The sequence below is a fragment of the Triturus cristatus genome, chromosome 5_1 (genome assembly GCF_964204655.1).
Source record: "Triturus cristatus chromosome 5_1, aTriCri1.1, whole genome shotgun sequence".
Classification (NCBI taxonomy): domain Eukaryota; kingdom Metazoa; phylum Chordata; class Amphibia; order Caudata; family Salamandridae; genus Triturus; species Triturus cristatus.
The window spans coordinates 1,014,696,456-1,014,723,073 of record NC_140587.1 but is presented as its reverse complement, the minus strand read 5'-3'; the positions used below and the strand labels follow the sequence as shown (position 1 = coordinate 1,014,723,073).

Here is a 26,618-nt window from a genome sequence, read left to right as displayed (position 1 = left end):
ATTCTGTTTGGTGCAACAAAATGTGTTACACTAGTTCCTTTAAGCTTTGCTGCTTGAAGCCCCAGCTACCTAGGATTGAACAAGAGGTTTTACAAGCAAGCCTGACTAGACCAAGAAGTGTTTTGTGAGTATATTACAGGGTGAAGTCTCTGACCACACCAAATACATCAGAATCCTCACACAGACCATGGCCTTCTCCTGACACCATGTTCAAAGGGGACTCTTTGTGTCTCTTCAATAATCATTTCATTACAAAGTGGGGAGTCTATGCCCTCCAATTGTTTCTTTCTCTGCCATGCCTTCTCCTTGGCTTTGTTCTTGCTTTTAAAACTTCACGCTCTTCTCAAACAGTGTCAGTCTCTGGCACACCTCCTCCTCTGCACAGCTTTTCTGACTGGCCAGTCACCTTGGATAGCTTCCTTCACCACCACACTTCTGCTCTGCTTTCCGTTTGAATGGTTTCCCCTTCTCCACCATGCCAACCCCACTCCTTCACTTTCCTCATTCAATACTCTCCTCTGAATGGATTGCTACCAACACTCCTCATTCTCTACAATCTTGAACGGTTGTGGCTTTCTTTTTATATTGCATGGAACTTTGACTCAGTCCTCTTACTTCCAGGCCATGTCAGAAAGAGGGTTGCCACTCAAACGTGGAGAACGAAGTTGGTTCTGTGTTGCCCAAATACAAGGCGAAAATGGAGCCTACTTCATGCCGAAACAGCATACCGGGACCGTACCTCTGTCGATAACAAACTAGACAAGCTACAGGCTAGTTCTAAAACAAAATGACCAGAGCAAAACCTACTGAGGAAGGTGGGCAACCAAATCCTGCTGCAGAATTCATTTGATTGCAAGTTGCAGGCGCTGGCAAAAGGGCCTAGCCTTCGCACAGGCAGTGTGCCTAAACAGCCACAGACAGAATTCCTGCTGTGCACATGGGGAAGAGGGTCAAGACTGATTTGCATATGGCAGGGTCTGAACTGGAAAGGCATGGGGAGCAAAGAAACAATGAATTTAGGCCCATATCTCTGTGCTGGGGTGAATGTTTGACATTGTGCAGCATTCTGTCCATCAATTGTTCTTTTTGCATGTGCACAGCCTTTGGCCAAGTGCAGGAGAAGTTGGTGGCAGGGCCTGGTCTACAGCCAGGATCTGTGCCTAAACAGCTGCTGGCAACCGTGCACAGTTGAGATTGACGGCAGATCTTGCTCCCAACTCAACACAAGTGCACAACCCTTGCAGCATATAGGCTCCACCTACAGTCACCCCCTCTGCACACAACCTTAGGTTGGTCAGATTTATGGACCCGAATCGGAGTTAATCAACCCCTATTGGACGATTAGAGAAAATATTCTTTCATTAAATGTGATGAGTTTTTTTCATTTTTGATTCCTAAACTGTTCTAAAATTAATGGTCAAGATATACAAAAGTCCTTGGCTGATTAATCCTTCAAGGACCACCCAACACATTTTCTTTTTTAAACACAAGTTTCTCAAACAGTATTGAAAGGATTTACACCAAAACAACCAAAGGCACTCAACTGGGTAAAGTTCCATTTAATGCCACATTTGGTGTAATTCTGTTCAGTATTTTTACTGTACCACAAATCAAAGTTTTGTGCGGAAATTATTTTTTAAAACAATTTATTTCACTCTTGTATTGCCCCACCCACTACCTCATGCTGAAACATAGCGGTCAACACTATTTTAATCAAATGTTTTGTCCGTATTCATCAAAGTGTAGAATTTGCCTCTCAAATAACGATACAGTCACTAATGCAATACAAACCACATTGCAATATATGTATCTTACGGAGGTCCAGTTGCACTTCTATAGTTGAGTGTTGATGCCTCATCTTGTAGGAAATCTAAATTGCACATCCATATTAACAGTGACCCTACCTGACCAAACTTGGAAACGTACAGAAGGATATCTTACAGCATACCAAGTTTCGTGCAGATGGTGTAAAAAAAAAAGTTATAAGGGAGTTCCCAAACTGGCTTTACATTCACCTTTAAAATTGTATTTGCCCAAGGAAAGTCCTTTAAAATACCGCCAAACATAAGGTCACCACATTTTCATGGCAATGCAGACTTTCTGAATGGTGAAAATCTGTTCGGCCGTTGTGGAGAATTAAGACAGAATTTGAGATCCTAATGTATATGTGTGAGGGATTTATATACTTCAAAACATTTGTGAATACTGGACTGCACTTGTGCAGATGTTCGTACATACATGCACAGAATTAGTTCGCAATAACTGTGTAAACTCGAAAATTTAAGGGCACTCTTACCTAAAGATGGCCTGGGATAACACCTAGCCAGTCCTAAATGACACACCCACCCAACACAAACCCTTCACTGAGAAATATGTGTATTTACTATTTTACTTTGCAGAATCCCAATTTGCACCACTTGTGGGTGTTCACAAACAGCATGAATACTAAGCACACACCTAGCAATTCCTAATTACACTTCCACTAACACATACAACACATCAGTGGAACATATGGAAATTGTCCATTATTCACAAACACCAAAAACACTGATGTGGCACAGCGTCATCAAAACACACCAAGGACACAAAAACAGACATCCAAGCCCACACCTTGATTGAACAAATAACACCTCCACCGGCCTGAACAACATGTTAGTGGGACATACGTTGTTTCACTTAGTATCAAATCGCTTTGCACCATTCTCTGTATTCGCTAACAATGGATAAAGGAAAGGAACAAACACAAGTTCCAGAGCCACGCCTAAGAGGAACAGAATGACATTTTCAATGATACACACAAAACCTCACTGGGAGACACAGTGTTTCCCTTTGCACCAAACCAATGTGCACCATTTTGTATGTTCACAGGTAAATCAACAAATAACAAAAGCAGGGTTCACACAACACTGAAGATCACAGTAGGAGAAAACCACACATTGACAAACAGAATGAACCAGTCACTGTACGACACCACCTCACAGGCACGAGGTGTTCACTTGACATCAAACCACACTGCAGCATTTTCAGTGTTTGCAGACAACGGACAAACAACTAGCACAAGGGACTCAAAACACATAGGTGCATCATATTTTGGCGGTGCAGAATGACACCTTCACTGACAAACATAACAGCCTTAGCACCATACTACTTCGCACCTTTTCAAAGTTCAGGAACAATAGACAAAAATCAAACAAAGCAGACACAACACACAACTGAGTTTGGTGTGAGAAACAGCAGAAGTAGGTCTAGCACCTGTTTCTTCCTTCACAGTATGGTTAAAACCAACCTGGTCGTCTCCAGGAGCAAATTCACATATACTCGTTTTTTAACTGTATGCAATGAGACCACATGAAGAGTAATGTCTTGTTACTTACCGGTAATCTTCATTACCTCGATTAGGCTCCTCCTTGTCCCAGTCCCAACACAGTGAGGCAATCCTGCCTCCCGACAGCCAATCAGAACGCCAATTTTTTTTCCAAATAGTAACATAAGCCCCTTCCACCCACCGCCATGCCTGTTCTTAACAAGTCCATACACAAACACAGCGGGAGGGAGGGAACAGGACTGGGACAAGGAGGACCCTAATCGGGGTAATATAGATTACCGGTAAATAACAAGACATTACCCCCTCATGGGTCCTCCTCGTCCCAGTCCTAACATAGTGAGGAACTCCCAAGCAGAGACCCAAGAAGAAAAAAACGCAGGACACTAGGGATCCTCGCAAAAGTACAACACTTAATCAAACAAATGATTAAGGAACAGCAGCATCCAAAACGCAAACAGCAAAACCGGCCACTGAGGCATATAAAACAGTAAGGCGATAATGCAGAACAAATGTGTGATGGGACCGCTACGAGGCCGCTCTACAAAACTCCTGGACAGAGACCCCTGCCGCCTCAGCCCAGGAAGCAGACACAGAAGGTGTCGAACGACCCTGCACCAGAGACGGAGGAGGCAGACCTACAGACCCACAAGATAGGCAGACTGCCAAACGCACATAGTGAATGAAGGCGGAAGGAGAAACCAACCAACCCTGAGCCACACCCCCACAGGAGACAAACAGGGCAGGAGAAAGACGACATCCCCGAGGCACAGAGGCTGAAAAACCGAAGGGTGCGAACATCCAACTATGAAGAAACAAAGGACTCCCCATCCCCAGGCAAAAGAGGAAGGAATCACCTCCAGCTGCAAATGGAACTCGGAGGAAACCCAGGGAGAAAAGCCGGGCCCAGCCGCAAAACAACCCCATCCAGCAGAAACTGCAAATAAGGGAAGGAGAGAAGCAAAGCACCCAGCTCATCCAACCGAAGCGCAGAGACGACGGTCAACAAAAAATCCACCGTTGCGGACAACCACAACAAACAGCTTACAACAAAGGCACAAAAGGGGGCAACAGCAGACCCCACAAAACAGTAGGCAAACCCAAGAAGGCACAACCACAGGAGAGACCGGACGTTAAAGCCGAAAACTACGCAGACTCCAACTCACCAAAGGAGCAAAAACCTCCAGACCAAGAGAAGAGCACCAGGAGACAAAAGAGCCCCAACGTGCACCACAGTTCTTAAGTTTCAAAGGCCGATGCAACAACTGAATTCCACAGGCCACCACAGAAGAACAGCCCAGAGACGCCAACGACAGCCACTCAAGAGCCAGGCCGTCAGATACAAGCGACAAAGACAGGGCAAAGACAGGTGCTGACACAGAAGCGGAGTCGGAGTCAAGGGAAGCCAACCAAACCTGCCCCCCACCAGCAGGAGCAGAAACCAAAGGCTGCGAGGCCAAATAGGACCAACCAACAGCACAGACACCTTCACCCCCGAATCCGCTGCAACACCCTCGAGAGGAGGGAAATAGGAGGGAAGGCATACAGAAAACCCGAAGGCCAAGGAAACGAGAGAAACCCCCAAGCCTGAGGACAGACCACCACGGAACAAAACCGAGGGAGAAGAGCCTCGTGAGGGGAAGCAAAAAGACCTATCCAGAGAGTCTCAATCTGAAGGCAAAGGTCCCGGAACAGACGGCACAAAACAGAGGACAGGAGGAAGTAACCCAAGCCGTCCGTATGAAAATCCATGCGCCCCTGAACACAAACAGCCCTCAATGCCAACAGATGAGATTTCGCCCAGACACAAATCACTGAAGTCAGCAGCTACAGAGACGCGCACCTGGACCCCCCATGAAGGCGCAAGTAACAACAAACCACCTGATAGCCGGTACAAACCAACAGACTCGTTGGCCACCAAGGACCCCAATGCAGCACCCCAACCCCAAGGACAGGCGTCCGAGGCCAACAAGAGGAGAGAAGGAAGCAGAAAACATACCCCCTACACCAAGTTGGGAGAGCAAAGCCACCAGTCCAAAGTAGGAAACAGAACAGGGGAGAGAGGAACCAGAGCCACGCAAACTGCATGGGAAGGGTCCCAACAAGTCAACAGAAGAATCACCAAGGACCTGAGGCGCAGGCGAGCCCAAGGAACCACAGCCGTGGTGGCAGGCACCAACCCCCGCACCTGCAACCAACCCGAGCCGGGGCAGAAGGGCGACCCAGCAGGACCCGCAGAAGAGTCAATAGGGTAGAGAACCAAGCCGGAGGGAGAAAACAGCCCCCTGCAAAGTGTTGAACAGGCCTCCGATAAACCAAAGTCCCTGAACAGGAACCAGATGAGAAAGGCCAGATCCTACATGAACTCCAGAACCTGGAACAAGGCCATCAACACCACGACCACCAGAAGAGCCTCAAGGAGGGTGAAAGCAGAAAACAGACAAAAGCAACATAAGGAAACACAGGGGAACCCAGACTCAGCAAAACCCCCACAGCAGGAGCCAACACCGTGGAAAAACCCGGGGAGCAGTAGAGAGGCCGAAAAGGCAACAACAGAAACTGGTAATGGAACCCGTCCATCGCAAACCGCAGGAACCGCTGACCCGCGGATGGATGGGAACATGAAAACAGGTGACTTACAAATCCAGGCAAGCCAAAAAATCGCCCACAGGATGAGGGGAACGATGGACTGCAAGGGGATCATCCAAAAATGAACCAGCAGCACCAATCTATTCAAAGCCCGGGGACTCAGAATCGAACGGAAGAAATTAACGGGCGCCGGGACCAGGAACAGAGAGTATTAGAACCCCAGGTCTCACACCGCCACCGGAACCAGCCAACAGTGCCCTGTGACAAAAACAGGCCGACGCCAGAGAATATGGCAGATCACATCGGGGGGCCAATGGGCAACGGGGTAACCTCGAAAACAGTCCAAAAGTGGGACGGCCCCAGAACGGAATCTGGTAACCAAGATCGATTACCGACAGGCCCCACCAGTCAGAAATCAGACCGGACCAACAATCCAGGAACAACTGAGCCGAGCCACCAAAATAGCAACATCGCCAACAATGTAGACAGGAACGCACAACCAGTGAAACACTTGGATTTGAACACATAACGTCTTGAGGAAGAGACCGCAACCATAACCACCAGGCCATGGGGACTCCACCTGGGCAGAACACTAATTGACCAACACCCAAGGGCAGCTGCAGACGCTGCAGAGGCCGGGAACCAAATGGAACGCAGCCCCCTGACCATGGGCCCGACCAGGAAAGGGCCAAGAAGACAGAGTACCCGAAAACTCCAGATCATGGAAAAAAGACAAGTTCCTCCGCATAAACGGTCTTTGGAGTAAGCCAAAAAAGCCCGGGATCCACAAAAGGCAGGCAACGGACCAAGGTGTCGGAGCAGCATCAAGGCACCAAAGTGCGGTCCAGAAAGATCTCCTACAGCCACCGCCGCCACAGCACCTGAGGAGAGGGCCCTCAGGGCAACAAAAGTAAAGCAGACAGAAGCCTAGTCAAGACCTCCATCTGCGCCAAGACAGGAGTGAGATCCATCAGACCCGGAACACAGTCAAACAGGTACCCAAACCCTTACAATGGACCTGTGAAGCATAGGCCAAAGAAGCGCCAGTACACACCCCAAAAGAGAAGTAGCAGAAGAACGCCTAAGAGCGGACTCCACCTCCCGCACAACTGGGTCAGCCCAGGAAGCCGTCTCCGAAGAGGAAGGGGAAGAAGAAGCCATGGAGGACAAAACAGAATTGATCACAGGAACCAGAGGGAACTAGGTGACAAAGTCTGCCAGGCAACACCGCTACCCCAGAAAGCGCGGAATCCCCTGCATGTCGACAGCAAGCCATACCACAGCCAGAATATTTGTGAGGACATCATGAAAAGGCAGGACATCTACCACCGAGGAACTATACAGGGAGTAAAACCCATCATCAGACAAGGACCGGGGGTCAAATCCCAGCACCGCACGAACAGAGATCAACATGTCCGAAAAACTTTGCCTTGTATGTGCTTCCCCCAGGGGAATTGTCCATGGCCTAAAACATCCCCACATACAAAATACAAATAGTGAACTGGTGGTCATGGAAAAATGAGGAAATGAATACAAAGAACAGGTGAAAAATAGAAGAATGCTATAATCAACTATTCTGAGTGTGGTTGATAGAAATAGAACAATGTACTCTTGATGCGGATTCCCATCAACTGCCAAGGGAGGCCAGTGTCATCACTTGGTAATCCTTCCTTCCTGTCACTACTCCTTTTAGCCAAGAGGCCGGTGTAGTAGGCAAGATCAGAGCAGAGTACAAGTTCCAAGGAGGAATCGACCAAGAGTGGCCATATGTATTCCTGTTGACAGGTACTATGTGTAGTGAGTGCAGTGCAAGTGAAAAAACTATTAAAAAGGGAGTTGGACAGGGAAAACTATGTTTATTGAATATCTCTGTTCCAATCCTATTAAAAACATCCCCAGCCTAGTTCGCAGAAGCCTCAAGCAGCACATCCTGCACAGCATTGTGAAATAAATCCTGCAAACAGACCAGGAAAGTCGCAAAAGCAAAAGCACATTACGCTGCACAGATAAAAATGTTGCAGGCACTTTAGAGGAATACTCAACACCCATGGCCACAAGTAGGAAGAGCAAACCTTACAGGAAACCCAGCACACACCAGGAAGTGCCCAGCCACTCCAAATTAACACTGTCACCAAGCAATTAAGACTCGTGGAACACAAGACTTGGAAAACCAAAGGGACAGCCCTGCCGCCTCCCCCACAGCCAAAGAACAAACAACCATGGCAGCGGGAGCCGGATGCTGCTAGAAGACCCCAGCACTGAAACGGCCCGAGGCCAGAACACAAGGGAAAGCTCCCCAGCCAAGCACATGCTCGGGGAGCGCGTTCTGGCCAAGGAGCAGGAACGCGACTGACCGGAAAACCGGTGCGGCCGTGTACAACAAAAGTGCATTGTAAACACTATACACAGAGAAAGAAAGAAAAAACTCACAGCACCGCAGACCCAGCCTGTCCAGCTCGAAAACCGGCAACAGGAAACAAGGAGCACACCAGCGTTCCGACTGACGTCAGATAGCAAAAGTAACAGGCATGGTGGTGGATGGGAGGACTTTATGTAACTTTTTGAAAAATATTCTAGCATTCTGATTGGATGTCGGGAGGGAGGATTGCCTCACTATGTTAGGACTGGGATGAGGAGGACTCATGAGGGGGTAATGGGGGGCTAGTAATTCAGCTGGAGCGACACCAACAGCTGTTGCAAATTCAGCAAGTCAGTCCGCAGCTAAAGGAGGTTGGCAACATCTTCCTCGCCACGATTTCAACTGATATTTGTCTCAAGGGTTCCGTCACTCCGAAAGGCACACGTTAAATCTACTAGTACAATGTGTCTGCTGTGAAAATAACCCTCAGCATAGTGAGTAACATGCTGTTAAGGTGGAAAAGTATTTATATGAATATATGCAGAGTGCAATGCTAAAAACACATAGCAATACACCATTCTCCATGGAAAACAAATGTTAATTAAACTATTAAAACGTGTCTATTAAAACTGACAAGAAATGGAACACGCGTGAACAAATGCTTTGCTTTGTTTTTAAGAAAGATAGCAAACCACACCAACAGACGTTGCATATCTACATTCACTTTAGTAAAGCGTATGCTGCAAATATATACAATTTATTACAATAGATCTCTGCAAAAAGGTGGGACACATATTGAAATTCTATACACAAACTTTACATTTAGCAATGTTTTATATGCGACTAAAGAATCTTTTGCCAAATGCCACGGACAACACTTTTTCTAACATGCAGTATAAGACACTGACCAATCCACCTTATGAACAATGTAAGTGTTCCTCAGAATCCAAGTACCACAGAAATAGGGCACTACAGTAAAACAATAAATAAATATGTTTTACCTTTAATTTGGAGAAGAAAATTAACTCTCCCAAACACTTAGTTACTTTCATAGGTGGACCACTTTTCGTCAGTCCCAAATTCTTGTGCGAGTAGGGAAGCAGACTTTCACACAGATCCGAACAAAGCAAAACCAAAGGGGATGATGGACAGAGTGTTAAACATTGCAAGCACTCACCCCCAGTCAACTGATTCGGGTTTAATCCATCATAATTCTTTAGCTCACTCCGTCATCAGTTAACTGGGGGTGAGTGCTTGCAATGTTCAACACTCCATCCATCATCCTCTTTGGTTTTATTTTGTTCGCCCTAAGTTGGCAGGGTATGCCCAGACGTGGGCCCCTTGCTCACTTTGCCACTGGATTCAAGCTAGCCTGGCTGATGACGGCTGATTAGCCAGTAACCGGTCCCAGGATGCTTGTTTCCTGTCCAGGGAAGACATGGCTTGGCAGTTCGGGTTGGACTGCTCCCATGAGGCACAGGGTCAGACTGATTTGCATATGGCCATGTCGGAACTGGGGTGGCAGAGTGAGCTAAAGAATGATGATGGATTAAACCCAGATCAGTTGACTGGGGGTGAGTGTTTGCAATGTTCAACACTCCGTCCATCATCCCCTTTGGTTTTCCCTTAGGCAAGGGGCTTTGCTCTCCCCATATAAAATGGGCATATACAGTCTTTCTGCAGAAAGCACCCTAGACACAAGGGATTTTTTTTATAGAGGTGGGGGGCTGCGCAGAATAGGCATGCCAATACCCCCACACTCCTCTCCCCCCAAAAATGCACAAGACTTTATGCCCCCCCAAGGAGGCAGAGGGGGGCACTAGCCCCTGATCTGCCCCCGGGGGGGAGGGGGAACAGAAAGCCCACTAGGCATCAGGTATTAGGTTCTTTTTTTATACATGGGGTGGGAGCTGCCCAGAATGGGCCTGTATATGCCCCCACACCAAATACAATTGCCACAGTATTTCTGCCCCCAGGGAGGGGCAGAAAGTGCACTAGGCATCAGGGATTTTTTTTCAAAGTTCAGGTGTGGGGCTGCCCAGAATGGGCATGCCAATACCCCCACTACAAAAAAATGCGTACAGTCTTACTGTCCCTCCACCCGGAGGCAGATGGGGGCAATAGCCCTTTATCTCCCCCCCTCACCCCGGGGGGGGGGTCAGAAAGCCCACCAGGGATTATTATTTTTTATTATATGTAGGGGTGGGGGCTGATCATAATGGGCATGCTAATGTCCCCACTACCCAAAACAATTAGCCTCAGTCGCGGGTACTTGGCCCACTCACACAAGTGAGGAACCATTTTTATTCAGTCCGGTGATCCTACAACTTTTCCCACACAGAAATGTGAGAAAAACCTTATATTTTCTGCTAAATTTGAGGTTTGCTGGAGATTCTGGGCAGGAAAACATTGGGAGATCCACGCAAGTCACACCTCCCTGGACTCCCCCAGTTGTCTAGTTCTCAGAAATGTCTGGGATTGGTAGGTGTCCCTAGCTGTCCACCAAGCCCAGGATCAAAAACGCAGGTGACTCCCTCGCAAAACAAAGTCTTTTTGTAATCGATAATTTTGAAGTCTCCACAGTACGCTTTAGGCCGTTTCCAGTCACGAGCACAAGGCTTACCCACACGAGTGAGGTACCTTTTTTATCGGGAGACTTGTGAGAATGATGGGGGGGGTGGAAGTTTGTGGATCCCCGCTGATTCCAGAACTTTCCATCACAGAAATGTGAGGAAAATGTGTTTTTTTAAAGTTTTTTTGTTTACAAAGTTTGGTGTTAGCAAGGGATTCTGGGTAACAGAATCTGGTGAGAGCCACACAACTCAGTCCATTTCCATAGGTGCCAGCAGAGCTAGGGTCCAAAAGCCAGAGCTAGGCTAATTGCGAAAAAAGAGTGTTTTTTCTGGAAAAATGTGAGGTGTCTACGTTGCATTTTGGTCTGTTTCCTGCAGCGGGTACTAGGTCCACCCACACAAGTGAGGTATCATTTTTATTGGGAGACTCTGGGAAATGCTGGGTGGGTGGAAGTCTTTGACTCCTCGCAGATTCCAGAATTTTCCATCACAGAAATGTGAGGAAATTTTTTTTTTTTTCCTTTTCTTTTTTTTTACAAAGTTTGAGGTCTGCAGGAATTCCGTGTAACAACAAACAAGTCACCCCATCCTGGATTCCCCTGGGTGTCTAGTTTTCAAAAATGTATAGGTTTGCTGGGTTTCCTTAGGTGCCGGCTGAGCTAGGGTCCAAGACCCACAGCTTGGCACATTGCAAAAAAACGGTCAGTTTTCACTGGAAAAATGTGATGGGTCCATGTTCCGTGTTGGGCGGTTTTCTGTCGCAGGCACTAGGCCTACCCACACAAGTGAGGTACCATTTTTATCAGGAGACTTATGGGAACACAGAATAGCAGAACAAGTGTTATTACCAATTGACTTTCTTTGCATTTCTGCCTTTCAAATGTAAGACAATGTGTGAAAAAAGTCACTTTGAATAATGTCCTCTAATTCACATGCTTGGGTACCCACAATTTCGGAGATGTGCAAAAAAAAAACACTTTCCATTTTTTTATTTCAGTTGTTAGTTTCTATAGAAAAACCTTCAAGGATCTAAACAAATGACCACTTGCTGAATTCAAAATTTTGTCTACACTTCAGAAATGTAGAGTTCTCCGGGATCCATTATTGCTTTCACACCCATTTCTACCACTGGTGGATATGTCGGAACGAGTAAAAGTAATCAAATGTTCCCTGGAATCAATTCCAATTTATTTTGTCGTGTTTCATAGCAAAGTGAGAACATTTTATAACCAACTTGTGTTTCGCCCCTTTACATCGGCCATCTGGCCTTCCTCAGGGCATTTGGATTCGGTAGCTGGTTTAGAAGAGGTTATTGGTCCTTTCCCAGAAAGTATTGCAGTCCGGTGGTATGATTGAAATCTGCGTCCGTTGCGGTCAATCGGCGTGTAGGCCATTTCTACCACTAACTGGAAGAAGGTTGAAAGCACAAAAATTAGAAAAAATAGGCTATGTCCCAATAAAATGCCAAAACTGTGTAGAAAATGTTGTTTTTTCTGAACAAAGTCTGCCTGCTCGTTAAAGCTTGGAAGATGGTGATTTTAGCACCACAAACCCTTTGCTGATACCTTTTGGAGATAAAAAACAGAAACTTTCTTCTGCAGCACTTTATCCCATGTTTCCTTAAAAAAACCAAAATTAGCTGTATTTTGGCCAATATCTCGGTCCCCTCCAGGGGAAGCCACAAACCCTGGATACCGTAAGAATCATCAATATGTTGGAAGAAAAGGACACAAATTTGGCATGGATACCTTATGTGGACAAAAGGTTACAGGGGCCTAAGCGCAAACTACCCCAAATAGTCCAAAAAAGGCTTAGCACGGGGGGGGGGCCTAGCAGGAAAGGGGTTAAAGTGTTATGACTTGTTTTTGTACAAACAGGCCCTATATTGTGCTGTTAAGAGTGGTACAGTGCGGGTAAGCAATAGCAACATTTTGAAAAATGAGAGTGAAATAGAATTAACTGATGTGATAGCAATATTATGTGTTTAGAGGAGTTCTGACAACTGTTGGGCCTGGTGCCACTGCAGCAGCTGCACTATTCAAAACATGCCTCTACTGCTTGCTAGATATAATTGTAATTGTGACTTCCTATTTATTTGTAAAATATAGTAATAATCAATGTTTAGTGGGGTGCCTTGAGATTTTGGTACCGGTGCGACTGCACCATTGAAATCATGACCCTAGTGCTTGCTAGATAATTGTAACTTCCTGTTTAGTTGTAAAATATTGCAATATTAGGTGTTTAGAGGAGTTCTGACATCTTTTGGGCCGGTGCCACTGCACCTTTCATATAATGGCCCTGTTGCCTGCAAGATAACTGCAAGTTGGAGTAAAATATAGCATAGCTGCCTGTTTAGTAGTAAAAACATAGCAATATTTGGTGTTTAGTGGGGTGCCTAGAGCTTTTGGCCAGGTGTCACTGCACCTACTGTGCCATTGAAATCATGACCCTAGTGCCTGCTAGATAACTGCACTTGTGACTGCCCGTTTAGTATTCAAATTTAGCAATTATCTGGGTTTAATGGGGTCCCTAGAGCTTTGGTGCCCGGTGCCACTACACCTGCCGCACCATTCAAATAAAGTCCCTTTTAACTGCAAGGTAACTGCAATTGTGACTGCCTGTTTAGAAGAGTTCTGACAGCTTTTGGGCGCTGTGCCACTGCACATGCTGCACCATTCAAATCATGACCCTAGTGTCTGCAAGATAACTGCATTTGTGACTGCCTGTTTAGTAGTAAAATATTGCAATATTTGGTGTTTTGATGGGTTCCTAGAGCTTTGTGCTCCGGTGTCACTGCACCTGCTGCACCATTCAAATCATGACCCTAGTGCCTGCAAGGTAACTGCAAGTTGGAGTAAAATATAGCATAGCTCTTGTAATTAACTTTAATAATGTAATATTTTTAACATGCAATGTTTTATTACAACATTTAAAATTTGATCATAATGACCACATGGATTACATTGTCAAAATCAATGGGATAATGTCTACAAAATGCAGGTACTGGGGCATGGACTGGAAATGCCACAAACGTTCTAAGGCTTTAGCATCTGCTTTACACAACAAAGTAATAAAAAGAATAAAAAGCAATCATTCCTGCATACTGTTAGAAGCGGTCTGCATTTATGTGAGAAGAGATTTTATCTTGACAGCGAATGGGGTTTAAACAGTGTGAACAGCTTTAGTAGCATTTAGTAAATATGCACAGCCAGGGGAAGTTATTAAGAAAAAGTTCCACACAAAAGCAGTTGAACACGGTAATTTGGAGATGGGAAATAAGAGCGGCCTTTCAAGATATGTTAAATACAAGAGAGTTCACAAGCCCAGCGCAAGTGCTGTGTACGCAAAACCTAAAAAGCCGGTTTGACGTTGAGCAATGCGTGGAAAAAAAAACCTCTGAATAATGGGATACTTGTTATTTTTTGTTTAAATCTTTTTATTGTATTTTACATTATACAATCTTTTGGCACAATCAACAATGCGTCTCAATTTTACAGCACCGGTGTCTGTATCACAGTTTTGTGAGGGAGTATACAATGCACTGCCCTCAGGAGAAGTACAATGGTGCACCTATGGGATACAGTTTGGTTGCTGGAGTGCCATAAATCAGAAGACTAAACCGCTCGTAATGTCCGAAGTAGACAGTCTGTGTCTTTAAACAACTGTGATAACAACAATGATGATAATAAACATTCAGGTTTTAGCAACCCTCAAAGTCAAACTATGCGGCCTAGCAATCGACTGAGTAAGTAAAAGACTAAAGAGACACACCTAGGGGGGTGAAGTTGGGGTAAGTTTAAGGAAATGTGTTTGAGTCGTAAGGATTAAGATTCGCAATGACACATAAAATACTGATAAATAAGAATTGGCCGGTAAGCACTTGCTTCGGGTGAGATCATTGAGGAGAGAGCATAGTTTCTAAAATACATTGTGAATACATTGTGAATAGTAAGATGAGCAAGAGTTGACATTATTGTTGGATTGTATTGCTTAACTGAAAAGGTAATAAAAATCTGTTTACAAAAAAACCAAAAAAAGTTGAGGTCATTGGGACATGTCCCCCCCACCAAAAGCGTTTTGATCTGCATTTAACATCCTGACGAGTACAGCACAAGCAAAGATCCCATGGATAGCACAATGCAGAGCAACTCCGAAATTGCAGCTACTACATCGCAGAGGAGATTGAGCGGCGATCCTGGCTGCATAATGATTGCATGCTGCAGGCCGGACGTGGGTCGATGCTCAGCACCGGGCGCCCTACGTCTTACTGCTGCGCCCTGGAGGAAGGGCCGCTTGTCAGTGGGATGTGTTCTTGCTATTCTCTTGTTGCAACGCAGTTGGGTGGTGTTAAGTGGCAAGGAAGTTGGGAGTAGCTGCGAGCAACTGGGTGGGGGCATGGGTTGGCAGGACACCTCTAAACAACTGAAGTTTAGATTATTATGCTATAGTAGCATTTGGGGGCTGGCTTGCGCACTTCGAAGGGCATGGAGGTGCCGCACTCTGGCTTGCTTGGTGTATTCCAATACAGGTGCAGTGCATGGATACTGCCAATGTGATAGGCCATTTCAGGCTGCACACCGGGGCCTACCCTGTTCGTGCGCCAGTGGACCCACTTCGGACACTGGAGCCTCACCAATGCTCAATAGCTCCTGCAATATTGCGTCCGTTTTCTGCGATTGGGGTCTTGCGAAGGTCTAATGCGTCCCTCCCTGAGCATCGCTACGTTCTCTGCCGTAGCCCAATCCTGTAGCGAATGTTCCCACAAACGCGCTGCCGAGGGTTCTGCCGAGCACCATCATTTCGTAAACAGCCTCTTCGCAGCAATCAACCCTAGCGCTATAAACCAGGAGGTGACCCACAGCCGGTGCAGAATGCAGGTCTCCCAGTTTAGAGGTATTGCTCGGCCTCTACAGTGGCTTAGTGTTCACGTTACCGACTCCCAACATTCACCCAGTCTCGGGCAGTTTCACAGCATATGTAGCAGGTCTGCATCGGCAGTAGACAGCGTGGGCAGGCGGCGTCCGCCCCAACACAGAATTTATTAATTTGCGCTGGCGTGAGGTATGCCCTCTGTGTGATGAAGTACGGTATAAGATGGAACAGCATGTTACATGGGACGCCTATCGGACCTTCTAGCACCTTGTTCCATTCGACATCTGTGAAAGGAGACAGAAAATCAGTGGCGGTCCGTCCATTGGGGGCGTTGGGGCGTTGCCCCACTAAGCACAGTCACAGTCATCATGCTAACATTATGAAAATTGAAAATAAATATTTTGGAAATCGATCGATCGATCGCACTATGCCACTGACTCGCGCACTCCGGGATAAGCCCGACTCAATGTGGACGGGACTGAGGGTGTGGGGGCGGGGCTGCTGCAGTGAGTGACTGACAGCGCGAATAGTGCAGCAGGCAGCAGCAGCAGTGTGCGCATGTCAATTTTTGGGCTAGTCATGACTGGCCCGAACATGCGCACACGCACACAATACCTTGACCTTCCCTCCTCCCCTAGCGACTCAGTCTCAGACAGTGTGTGGGTGTGGCGAGGCGAGGGACCCTTCATACCGCAGCCCCCGGGTCTCATTATGGGCAGGAAGTAACCCTGCTCTTGGCCCAATCCTGTTGCAGTGCGCTGCTAATGCAGCGCCATGATTGGCTAAGACACCGCAGCCTGCATGGTGCCGCGCGTGGGTGGTGGCCGCACTTGTATGGCCAATCACAGTGTGGCTGGCTTATGTGAAGCCAAGCCATGCAGTAGTGATTGGCCATTGATTTCCCGACCTCTACGCTGATACGCTCGCTGACTCGGCAGTCGGCACGTGTCGCTCGTCCCCGCGCCAGTGCTGCCACATGACTCGAGTCACTCACGGACACGGAGTCAGTCACGAGTCGCACTGTCGCATTCGTCGTTATTCACCTGGCCTGGCAGAAAGGTAAGGCGGCACTGATGTTCTATGCAAATATGCATTGATTTTTGAACCTGAATGAATCACCATAGATGGCGGCGCGCCCGCAAGGTCTGATTAACGAGAGACTCACCACCACTAAACTGGATCTTTCTTGCCCTGACTTAACCTACGTAGTACGCGGCCGCGGCCTACCCCTCTATACTGGCCCATCATCACTGACCTTTTCAGTCTGTTTATTCCCCCCTCGGCCCTCGCATTATCGCATACCCTTTCCTCAATAAAAACCTACAAAATGTGGTTTTGTGCTGCTGAGTCACGCGTTCAAGTGTCATAGATTTGTGTCCAGCGCCTAGAATTTATGCCATTTAGTGCAGTATTATACCTTCTACTTGTACTTTGTACTCTTTTGTAACATGCACACGTCACCTTTCCTTTTGTAACGTATCGTTTGCTACCTCTTGTATTTTGTTTGCTTTTGAAACATCCACAATTGCCTCCATTGCCTCATGTAACGTAACGTTGGTTTTAGTGTTTTGAGTGTCTGCCAATTATTGCAATATTTTACCTCTACTCTACTTGTACTTTGTATGCTTTTGTAACATGCACACATATCACTTTTTCCTTTCGTAACGTATCGTTTGCTCCCTCTTGTATTTTGTTTCCTCTTGATACTTGCACAATTGTCACTATTGCCTTTGCAACATGCTCACTTGTACTTTTCTCCTCATGCATCATTACTGTTCCTATTGTGAAGCGCGCTGCTGACACCTTCAGGTAAAGTCCGCGCTATATAAAAACGCATTAAATAAAATACAATAAAGGGGGAGCTTCGGCACCTATCAAAGGACTGACACTAGGCTTTGTTTTTCGTAGGATTTTGGTTATTTTGGTGTCCATTGTAATTGTGAGTCTTCTCTGAGTAGACCCTTGAACTTATTGTGCGACATTACACATGTACGCTTGTGTTATGTCGTAGAAAATGGTTAAAAGGATGCTACTGATAACGAGACTTATGACTTCCAAAGATGTGACAGACGGTCACTACAGGGCAATGACGTCACACAATCCCATGTCGACGAGTACCGATTACCTCTGCCAATATAACTGCCCACAATACCTTTTCTCTTACACAAGGACCTATTTGGAGATGGGAATTGATAACAGTAAAAGAGTTAATCTTAATCTAGTTTGGGGCTTCTCACACCTATGAGCCGTTCACAGGCGGAGACTAGAATGGAGAATTTCCATGGTTTTATAATCTGACAACAAGGCACAATGCCATAACACGTGTACTTCAAGCAGAACGCGCCGTGTTTGCTTTGGGAGCTGCTCTTGTTCTCAATCTCAACTGCGGTCCAAGCCAAGGTCCCCAAATGGCCAAAGTGTTCCGACCCTACTACTCTCTATAGTGCTGCTAGTGGTAAGTGAGGGTGTGAGAGTCACGAGTCGCACTGTCGCAGTCGTCGTTATTCACCTGGCCTGGCAGAAAGGTAAGGCGGCACTGTGACTGATGTTCTATGCATTGATTTTTGAACCTGAATCACCATAGATGGCGGCGCGCCCGCAAGGTCTGATTAACGGTTAATCAGACCTTGCGGGCGCGCCGCCATCTATGGTGATTCAGGTTCAAAAAACGAGAGACTCACCACTAAACTGGATCTTGCCCTGACTTAAACTACGTAGTACGCGGCCGCGGCCTACCCCTCTATATACTGGCCCATCATCACTGACCTTTTCAGTCTGTTTATTCCCCCCTCGGCCCTCGCATTATCGCATACCCTTTCCTCAATAAAAACCTACAAAATGTGGTTTTGTGCTGCTCTTGTTCTCAATCTGAACTGCGGTCCAAGGTCCCCAAATGGCCAAAGTGTTCCGACCCTACTCGACTCTCTATAGTGCTGCAGCTGCTGGCTGCTAGTGGTAAGTGAGGGTGTGAGTGACTGTGTGCACGTTCATGCCGTAACACCCCTTCTCCCGCCGCAACCCGTAATTATTACTTCAGAATCATTAAGCAAGGAACCCCCGTGTCTCGAGCCGGAGCCTTTACTAGACAGAGACAGCGACCCCTTCCCTGATGAGAATACAGTACACGTCCTCACCTCAAGTAAAGAAAGCTGGAAAATTCAGTCTTGCATTTTTATTTTATATTCATTTCAAAATAAGAGTTTGCCATTGCCTATTTTGCAACTACATTCTTGCTTCTACGCAGCTTTCAGGGTTGAACTTTATTTTAGGAGGTTGTTTCTTTTCGAGACGGCGTTCTGGGTCCTGCTAGTCACTTCATTTGCCCTGCCCTGACTGTTGCTCACAAGAGGCTCGCCCATCATTTCTTCCACAAACATGCACGCAGCAGTGCACGTTGTCACAACGCGTGTGCAGTCTACATGAGGGATCACTTCCCCAAGCACATTCCATCCGAGGGCAAATGAAAGGCAAGTACAAAATGGCCACAACATTTAGAAACAATCGTTTTGCTGCTTGCCACAAAGCCATAGTTTTCAAATACGGTCATTTCTGTGTGTCTTTTTGTGGGCCACATTACTTCGGTTTTTGTGGAGGCAAGTTTGCCCAGCCTTGTAGAGGGGTTCAATGCATGTGTGCCACTTCATTCGTTCATCTGTTTATTTAATAACTCATTCGTTCATTAAACCATTCACGTAGCGTTTTCCATTAAGTTATTCATAAATGTTTGCCAATGTATTAATTAATTCATTCATGACTGACAACCATGACTTATGAATTTGCTGTTAAATGTCACAAGATGCACAATTACCACATGTGTGCGCTGTCCTAATCCCCATTGGGCATTGAGGGTCTGATTAGCTGTAGATGGTCTATAAGCCTGTATCAAATAGTCATTGAAATTACCACTGTGTTTGACCACCTAAATGGGGTCAGGAAACTTCATTTTGCCCCTGTGGACAGAACGAACCAATGCTTTAATCACCCTCTGAGCTGGAAACCCCCAGTGTTAGCATTAGGCTTCAGGAGAGTTCATGTACCTGATGCAGGTCACAAAATGCACATGAGGTCAGTGAGTCACTGCATTTGTCAGAGAGATCATTTTGTTAATTGCAGTTTGTAAGTAAAAATCCTAACATAAAACAGTGAGCTATGAACTGTCATCTAAGAGCTGCATGCAAACTGCAAGGTAAAAATTGTAGCGTTATGTTTTTTTCCCCCAGTCTTTGTTTGATTACCCTAATCTTTCAAAAATAAATTGTTATATTTTTATTTTCAGCACCTGGTAAAGCCTGACAAGTTGCAACTGGAACCTTTACCTAATTTTTGGGCAATTTTTGGACAAAGAACAAGAGGCCCCAACCTCCTTTGCTGCTCTTTCATCCCAGCTACGACCCAGCAAACACCAGTGTTAAAGGTAAGGAAACTGATGATATTTTTATTTAGATTGGAGTTAGGGCTATGTTTCTGGTCACTCTACATGGTGGTTGGGGTGGGTGCACATTCTGTACATTGTACCCTCCCTCAGTGGATGGAATTTACTAATACTGAGCCTTAGCCCTGTGGTTTGGGCAATAACGGTTGTGAAAGGCACTATCTATTCCTTGCCTTCTTCAAGGCCCTCAAATAGTGTCTGTTTCAGTGCCTTCAGCAACCACTATGGCACACAGAGGCAGCGAGCAGCGGTAAGGCTGTATTTTTAGCAGTCCTGTTGCGCAAAGGGGAGCTGTTGGATTGGAGATATATTGCGAAAATGCACAAGATAGATGTATTTATACTGAAATTTGATATTATTGCACCAAATCTTATACGTTGTACTTTGACTATTGACAGGCTTCTTTCATATTGGTAAGGACAACATCGACATGATGAATACGGTAGAACAATTAATTACACGGTCATTCCATGCACGGCAACTAGAAGAGAAACTACAGATAAAGAGATTAGGACCTGATCGGCCAGACCTACAACTACAACAAGTTACCCAGGACAGAGGAAAATCTTACACACGTACATTCTCAAACACCTGGTACACAAAAGCTGAATGACTTACAGGGTGTCCGACAAGAAACAAACTGTTCTGCTTCCCCTGCTTGCTGTTTAATGGTGATTTTCCTTGGACAAGAAAAGGAGTGATAGACTTGAAGCATCTGTCTGAAAAAATCAAGAAGCATGCACACACAAAAAAGCATATGGAAAACGTGACAAGACTGGGAATGTTGGGAGACACACCGATTGAGCAGCACATAAGCAGTGCATACCGCCAAACAATACAGAAACACAATGAAACAGTTGATAGGAATAGGCACATACTATCAAAATTAATTGATTGCATTCGTTTCTGTGGTGCTTTCGAACTGGCATTGCGAGGCCATGATGAATCAGAAGATTCCACAAATCCAGGAATATTCAAAGGCCTTGTGGATTTAATAGCAAGCATAGACAAAGAAATTGAAGTACATTTAGCAACTGCTACAGTCTTTAAGGGCACCTCTAAAACTATCCAAAATGAACTCCTTGAGTGTATGCTCGAAATTCTGAGAAGCCATATTGTCCAAGAGTTGCAAAACACAGACTTTGTGGCTATTCAGGCTGATGACACCACTGATGTGGCCACACAAACACAGTCCGTATTAGTCTTTCGGTACCTGGACAATGACAATAATGTTGTGGAGAGGTTCTATGGTTTCACTCATTTAAGAGACTCAACTGCAGAAACCATTACTGCAGCTATACTGCGTCAACTGAACTTCATTTTTCCAGAGGTGCACCAAAAAAAAAAAATTATTGCACAAAGCTATGATGGTGCGTCCGTAATGAGTGGAAGCCTTGGTGGAGTACAGAAAAGAATTAGAGATGTGTACCCTTATGCTCATTACGTGCACTGTTACGCCCACCAACTTAATCTTATTATGCAGCAGGCAGTATCAAAGATCTCCGAGACACTAATTTTCTTTCTGGATGTAGGAGGCATGGCAGCATTCTTCTCACGTTCCCCAAAAAGAACGGAAGCACTTCAGGAGATTGTGGACAAAAGGGTTCCAAGGGGATCCTCAACTCGTTGGAACTTTAACATACGTACAGTCCAACTAATATATCAATATAGGGAGGACCTTGTGAAATGTTTTCATAATATAGAAGTCAATGACACCTTTGATTTCAAAACTCAAAGTGAAGCCCGTGGCTTTGCTAGAACACTAGAAGATAGAGAGTTTCAGTTCTTTCTGTTTTTATTTCAAGACATAATGTCAGCTGTCGAAAATTTATACAATCAGTTACAAGCACGAGAGCTCGATACTGTCTCTGTGAAAAGAAATACCGCTATGTTTGTCGAGCGCATAAGCATAGTGAGAAATGAGGTTGACAATTTAGACAGCAAACTGCCAGAGGCTTCAAATTTTGGAAACCACAGGAAAAACATCACCACTCTGGTCCGAAATGCAAAGGAGATATGTGACATTGTAATTGTGCATGCACAAGAACGGTTTGCTTTCACAAAACATTTGGTGAGTGCCGCATTATTGGAAAGTCAAAACTTTGCAAAATATGGTGAATCCTTCCCTCAGCATGCTCTGCATGAGGCTGTGGAAGCTTATCCCATGCTCAACCAAGAGGACCTCAAAAGTGAGCTGACTGTACTGTACTCAATGCCTATGTACCGAAATGCCAGAGATGCCAGGGCTTTGCTGACTTTAATTCATAAACTTAATATGGAAAAGACATTTACAGAGACAGTGACTTTACTTAAAATTGTCATAACCACTTCTATGACAACAGCAGAGGCAGAACGATCTTTTTCCGCCTTAAAGAGGATTAAGACATTCCTAAGAAACACCATGCTTCAGGAAAGACTGAATGCTTTGGCAATGCTTTCTATAGAGAGCAAGTTAGTTCAAAATATCTCTGATTTTAACGTTCAAGTAATTGAAAAGTTTGCTGCTCTTAAAGACAGACGTGCTGAGTTTAGATACAAAAAGTAAACATATGTATGTTCAATGCTGCTAGTTTCCGACCACCTGTTTAGTTGTTTGTTAAATAAAAAACACCTGTGAGGTACTCAGAAATGCATTATATCTCAAAGTCTGTTATGAAGCTCTGTGGTTATACTGAATAAGCAGCTACCTATGTTATATGACATGATCTCTTTATTACTGTAATAACTGCACTTTCTTCATTGCTTTATTAACCTTTCTGCTTTCTCAAATTTACTTGCAAATGCACCATTTTTCCACTCTTTTTTCAAAATTTTCCCCCCTTAGGTTGTTCGGGTTCGCTCGCTACGCTCGCTCGCTATGCTGAAGTATGCCAAACATTTTACGCCCCACCACTTTCAAATGTCACCGTCCGCCACTGGAAAGGACGCTGAAGATCCTCCTCCCAGTAGGACAGTAACGGCCTCGCTGTGTGAGACCTAAGTGAGGCTGTGAACCAATTTATGAGGTGCCTACCCTTCCTCATCACGTGCAGGTATTGGATGGTTAAATGCGTGGGTGGCTCTACGGACATGTCTCCGCAATGTTCGTGCAGTGCAGCTATGATTGCTCGGTGTATAAGGAATTGCCCCGGTGCCACCCCGTAAGTGTCTATGAGTGAGGCATACCAGAAGGTTTGAGCCCTCCATTCGATTCATGTGCCATTGGGGACATACTGTGGGTCGGAGAGGCTGCATCAAATGGGTAAAGGCAGGATTTGGATGCATTGACCACCAGCCCCGACACATCAGCGAAATCTCTTGAGATGCGTTCAACCTCTCCTGGGACAGAGTGTGTATCTCAGATATAGGAGGAGATCATCCGCATACAGTGAGATGTGTGTATTGTCTCTCTGAGGAATACCCCATCCCGCGCCTCTCGAATATTGGGATACTTGTAATGAGGTACGGTGTACATTATTTACAGGACAATAATGTGAATTTGATATATGGAATCATTACCGCCTATGTCCAAAACATTACTGTATCATGGTGCAGACTGGACATAAGTATGAGCACAACTCTCCATCTTATACTATGAAATCCATACCCCATTACCTAAAATCTTGCACAACCCTAAACGATCACCAGGTTATGATCTGCAGCATAGTGCTAAGCTCAGAACAACCAGGAACATGGACGGCAGACAGGAACGGAGGAAACCCTATATAGCTGTTGTAGTTCAGCAATGAAACTCTCCTGCATATGCACCACACTAATTGTACCAAGACGTTATTAGCTTGCACCAATTTTTAGACGGCTGAATATTAGAACTTACAAAGTTGTGGTGGAGGAATGCTTAAAAGGGGAAATGGGCCAATTGTCTGAAAGATTTAAAAAATACATTAAGGTGGCGGTAATAATGATGAATGCAGTAGCAAAATAGAATTAGTATTTTCACCAGCATTTACTTGGGTTCTGAATGGCTGAGCACTTGCTGTAGTTGATAGCTGGTCTCGCACACACACATGCTAAGGAATGTTTCTGCCAATGATTGTGATCCTGCTACAGTATGCCCACCTTTGCCAGATTTTAATATATTTGTTAGGGCACCCACTGGCCTTATACACAGTTTGCTCCCTGTTTATGCATCAGTCTAGGCTGTTCTTCCGTTCTGCAACCCATGGTGGCGGTGGCTTTCCAGGCGGGAGCGATAGCTCTTTTAGCCACTGCCAAACCAAGACATATTAGAGTAATTTTGTACCAATCTGCCGCAAAGCCCTCAGCTATGTGTCAAAGGATCAATTTGGGATTAGAAGTGGTTGGAAGTTTAACTCCCACACTACAGAGGGGGTATAATTGATATGTACTCCCAGGCATTTGAAACTGTGTGTAACTATTTCCAGTTCAGTAGCCCATCCTAGGTTTTTTGGGTGGGGAGATGGGGGGGGGGCAAGAAGACTGATTTATCTCTGTTGTTGGAGACGCCAGACACCTGTCCAAAAATCTGTAGGATTTGAAGACCCATGGCCAGAGGTCTCCTGCTAAGTCAAAAAGATTACGACGTCATGTGCGTAGAGCACAATTTTGTTGGAGATTGCCTTCTCCTATTCAAACCTCTTCACCTGTGCATTGATATGAAGCCACTGAGCCAGGGGCTCTATAGCTAATGTAAATAATAACTGGGACAGCGGATATCCTTGGGGCACACCCCACCGGATATGAAAGCGTTCCAAGACCGCAGTCCCCGTTCTGACATGAGCGGATAAGTCAGTGAATAGAAGTCTTACACAAATCATAACTTGGATCCAAAGTTGAGTCTCTCGAGCAAGTGAAATTAATACGTCCAGCCCACCAAATTAAATGTCTTTTCAGTATTCACCAGTAATATTGCTGCTGGGCCATCAAGCCTATCGGCGATGGTTAGTGAATTATGCAGGCTTTGGATATTCTGTCTCCTAGCTCATCGGGGCATTAAACCTGCTTGATCTCGATGAATCAGTGAGGGTATACTTTTAAGTTGCTGCATGGCTAAGGCTTTGGCTATGATTTTAGTTTCAGTGTTTATGAGGGACATCGGTTAATACAAGGAGCATGTCTGGTGCCTTCCAAGCTTTGGGAGTACCAGTATCCCCATTCTGCAATAGTCAGGCGAAAGCTGGTTGACTGCAACTGCTTCCTTCATGGCTGCAACCAGAGTTAATGTACTAACTTTCTGGCTTTGCCCCCCCCCCCCCCCCGCCATTGGTTAATTCGAGACTGTGAGGTGTGCCAAACAGTCTTGGCCTCCACCACCATAAAAATGTTGCAGTTGACATTCAGTGTAAATTTTGTCCCTGAGCAACCCTGGGTCAGGCCTCTGGCCGTACTGTGATTCTGCAGTTTGGCTTTGCAATTCTAGGTGCCTGACCAACTGCCATTTTCTACACTTCTTCCCAGTCAGGTAGCTTATGATTTACCACTAAGTGTTGGCTTAATCTCCCACAGGACGCCAGCTGATCTCACAGAGTGGTGGTTCAGGGACAGAGAAGTGTCTATTTTTTCTTCCAAATGTCAAGAGAGTGCTGAATCCTGTAGCGACCTGGGGGGTTAGGCACCATCTAAAGGACGTTTGGGCACTTGATGTGCGGAGGTGAAGCATTATTGGGGGAATGATCGGAAAGCCTGGGATGTAGGATCTGTGCGTTTATTATCTTATGTAGCACTGTCATAGAGAGAAGTAAGTAATCAAAATGTGTGGTGTGCCCCTGAATAGAACATGTATCCCATGTCCCTTTGATGGAATCCATGCCAGATGCCTGACAGAAACAGCTTCAACAGGGGGGCGTCCCGTGTCATCCCTCCCCAAGTTCATCGTTTACCCCAGTCCAATCCCTACCCAACACCAGAGTCCCCACCGGAAGATCACTGATGAGTCTTGTGATTACCTCTAGTTAGTGGACAGAGTGGGGTGTAAACATTCACCAGTGTTAAGATCTCTCTGAAGAGCTGTCCAGTGACTGTGATCTACCTGCCCATAGATCGGTCCAGGTTTTGTTGACCGCATATAGATGTCCTGTAATACTGCTACTTCCCTGGAACCTCTTGTAAGTCCAGAGTGAAAAAGTGACTATCTGCAGCATGCCAGAAAGGGGACCCTACCATCTTGCTGCTCATGGTCCCAAAAATTGCTTTCAAGAAAACACCTTGAATCATGCATTCTCAATTGTAACTGGTGTAGGGAGCTCGAAGTGGGAGCTCGAAGTGGGCCCCCCCAGCTGTGATGCTTCCAGCTCTTGCCTCTGCCTGCGTTCTATCCGTTGGTAATGCATTGTAGGGAAGCAAGCCCAATCTGCCCTGTGTCAAGTGGGTCCAGCTCGGTCCCAGTCAGATCCCCCTCACTCTGCCAAGATACTTAGTGTGTCAGGAGGAGAGTGAACAATATCTATTGCACCCCCAGTTCGCCACGGGGAGGATCAAGCAGAGCCTCACTCCAGGGAGTCTGCATGAAAGGGA

General features: G+C 45.7%; 1 protein-coding gene across 5 annotated transcripts in view; it reads right to left on the bottom strand.

The window, feature by feature from the left end:
• The window catches only part of LOC146832794 (TGF-beta receptor type-1-like), a 1,867,988-nt gene that overhangs the window by 916,741 nt on the left and 924,629 nt on the right, over window positions 1-26,618 (bottom strand). The window contains exons 6-7 of one of the 5 annotated variants that reach the window (XM_085606117.1): window positions 20,766-20,827; window positions 10,284-12,249 (exon numbers count right to left, since the gene is read on the bottom strand). The exons of the other annotated variants lie outside the window; for them this stretch is intronic. Of the exons in view, the coding sequence (XP_085462243.1) occupies window positions 12,067-12,249; window positions 20,766-20,827 (245 nt within the window). The 3' untranslated portion in view covers window positions 10,284-12,066. Of the gene's footprint in view, window positions 1-10,283; window positions 12,250-20,765; window positions 20,828-26,618 lie in introns of those variants that run through there. 5 annotated transcript variants of the gene reach the window in all.